This window comes from Agrilus planipennis, unplaced genomic scaffold (genome assembly GCF_000699045.2).
Source record: "Agrilus planipennis isolate EAB-ADULT unplaced genomic scaffold, Apla_2.0 scaffold29, whole genome shotgun sequence".
Taxonomy (NCBI): Eukaryota; Metazoa; Arthropoda; class Insecta; order Coleoptera; family Buprestidae; genus Agrilus; species Agrilus planipennis.
The window spans coordinates 1,906,176-1,907,500 of NW_020442462.1; the positions used below are offsets into that span (position 1 = coordinate 1,906,176).

Consider the following 1,325-nt stretch of genomic DNA (forward strand, 5'->3'; position numbering starts at 1 on the left):
TGTGCAATATTATTGATGTAAAAATACTCTGAATTTCGAATAATCGCTTACAAAATTACGATGTTTACTTAAGGCCTTAAATAAAGTATTTTTGCGTACTTTATGTGTCTTGTTAAATATAACGTACGCACAGTCGAAATAGAGTACAGTACTTTATAATAAAGTACGGGTGGCAACTCTAGTCATCTGAAACAGTAAGTACCTTAATGTGTTTTGTTTTTGAATTAGGTATATAGGCCAAAGTGAGAGAGCAATAAATACACGTTTAAAATAACATGCAGCTACTATTGAAAAGAGTGACAATAATTAGGGTTTTTGATCACAACATTGACATTATAAAAACTAGCGCCCTATATTATAATGTTAGATGAAAAAAATACTTGCTTACCTGTACAATAAAATATCGCGTCGAAACAACAACAAGTCCCGTCTATAAATTCTACTTCCTTTTCACGAATACATCGAACATCAGGTTTGAGTTCCACATTTGAGGGATACTTGGTGGTAATGGGTTCTTTGGAATGATGACTAAGTACCACCTGAAAGGTACAACACCGTTTGTGATTTTGTCATATTTGAAATGTTTCTTGCAAGAATATTTCATAATAATTTCATGTTTTTCTTTCGTTGGTTTTGACGGGGAACTACTTTTTAAAACATGCCATACATTAAAAAGTTGTATCTTCTAAATTAATGATCGTAGTATGGCAGACTAATGGACAAAGCTGATAAAAATAAATTAATTTTAACGCTTCACATTTTTAAATGCGGTAACATTAAAACAAGAAATTAGACGATGGTCTATACGATTTTGTATTAATGAATGTCGTGTCCTCGGGAAACTACATATAAGGTAGTTTTTGTACAGAATAAAATTCCTTGGTTCAGGAGAGTATATAAAATATATAAATATGCCAGTTTAAATAATATGGCCCTTTTCATTTGCGCTTGAATTTACTAATCTATACGTACAGATAAAAGATAAATTAAAAGAACTATTTTTATAAACTAAAATTCTGGTCCGTATCTTCTATATTTGTTGTAGATTTTATAAAAGAAAAATAACAAACTTCTAAGTGAAAGTGGATTTGATTGTTCAATTTCAAAATTAATTCAACATGGAGAAAAAAAAATTACAATTTTCGAATGTGAATGACTGAATTTGCCGTAGAAATAATAGAATTTATTAGGTAACTTGTAATAATCTCAATTTTGACATGTTTTTTTAAAAATTATTTCAAGTTTCTTAATTATTACAATTTAATTTGTAACATCAGTTGCCTAGTAAATTTATTTCTGCTGGGATTTCATTTTTAAAAATTCGG

General features: G+C 28.9%; 1 protein-coding gene across 2 annotated transcripts in view; it reads right to left on the reverse strand.

The window, feature by feature from the left end:
* LOC108744464 (flavin-containing monooxygenase FMO GS-OX-like 2) overlaps positions 1-1,325 on the reverse strand; it is a 17,673-nt gene that overhangs the window by 3,082 nt on the left and 13,266 nt on the right. For both annotated transcript variants that reach the window (XM_025980821.1, XM_025980822.1), the window contains exon 4: positions 389-539. In XM_025980821.1, the coding sequence (XP_025836606.1) occupies positions 389-539 (151 nt within the window). The remainder of the gene's footprint in view (positions 1-388; positions 540-1,325) is intronic.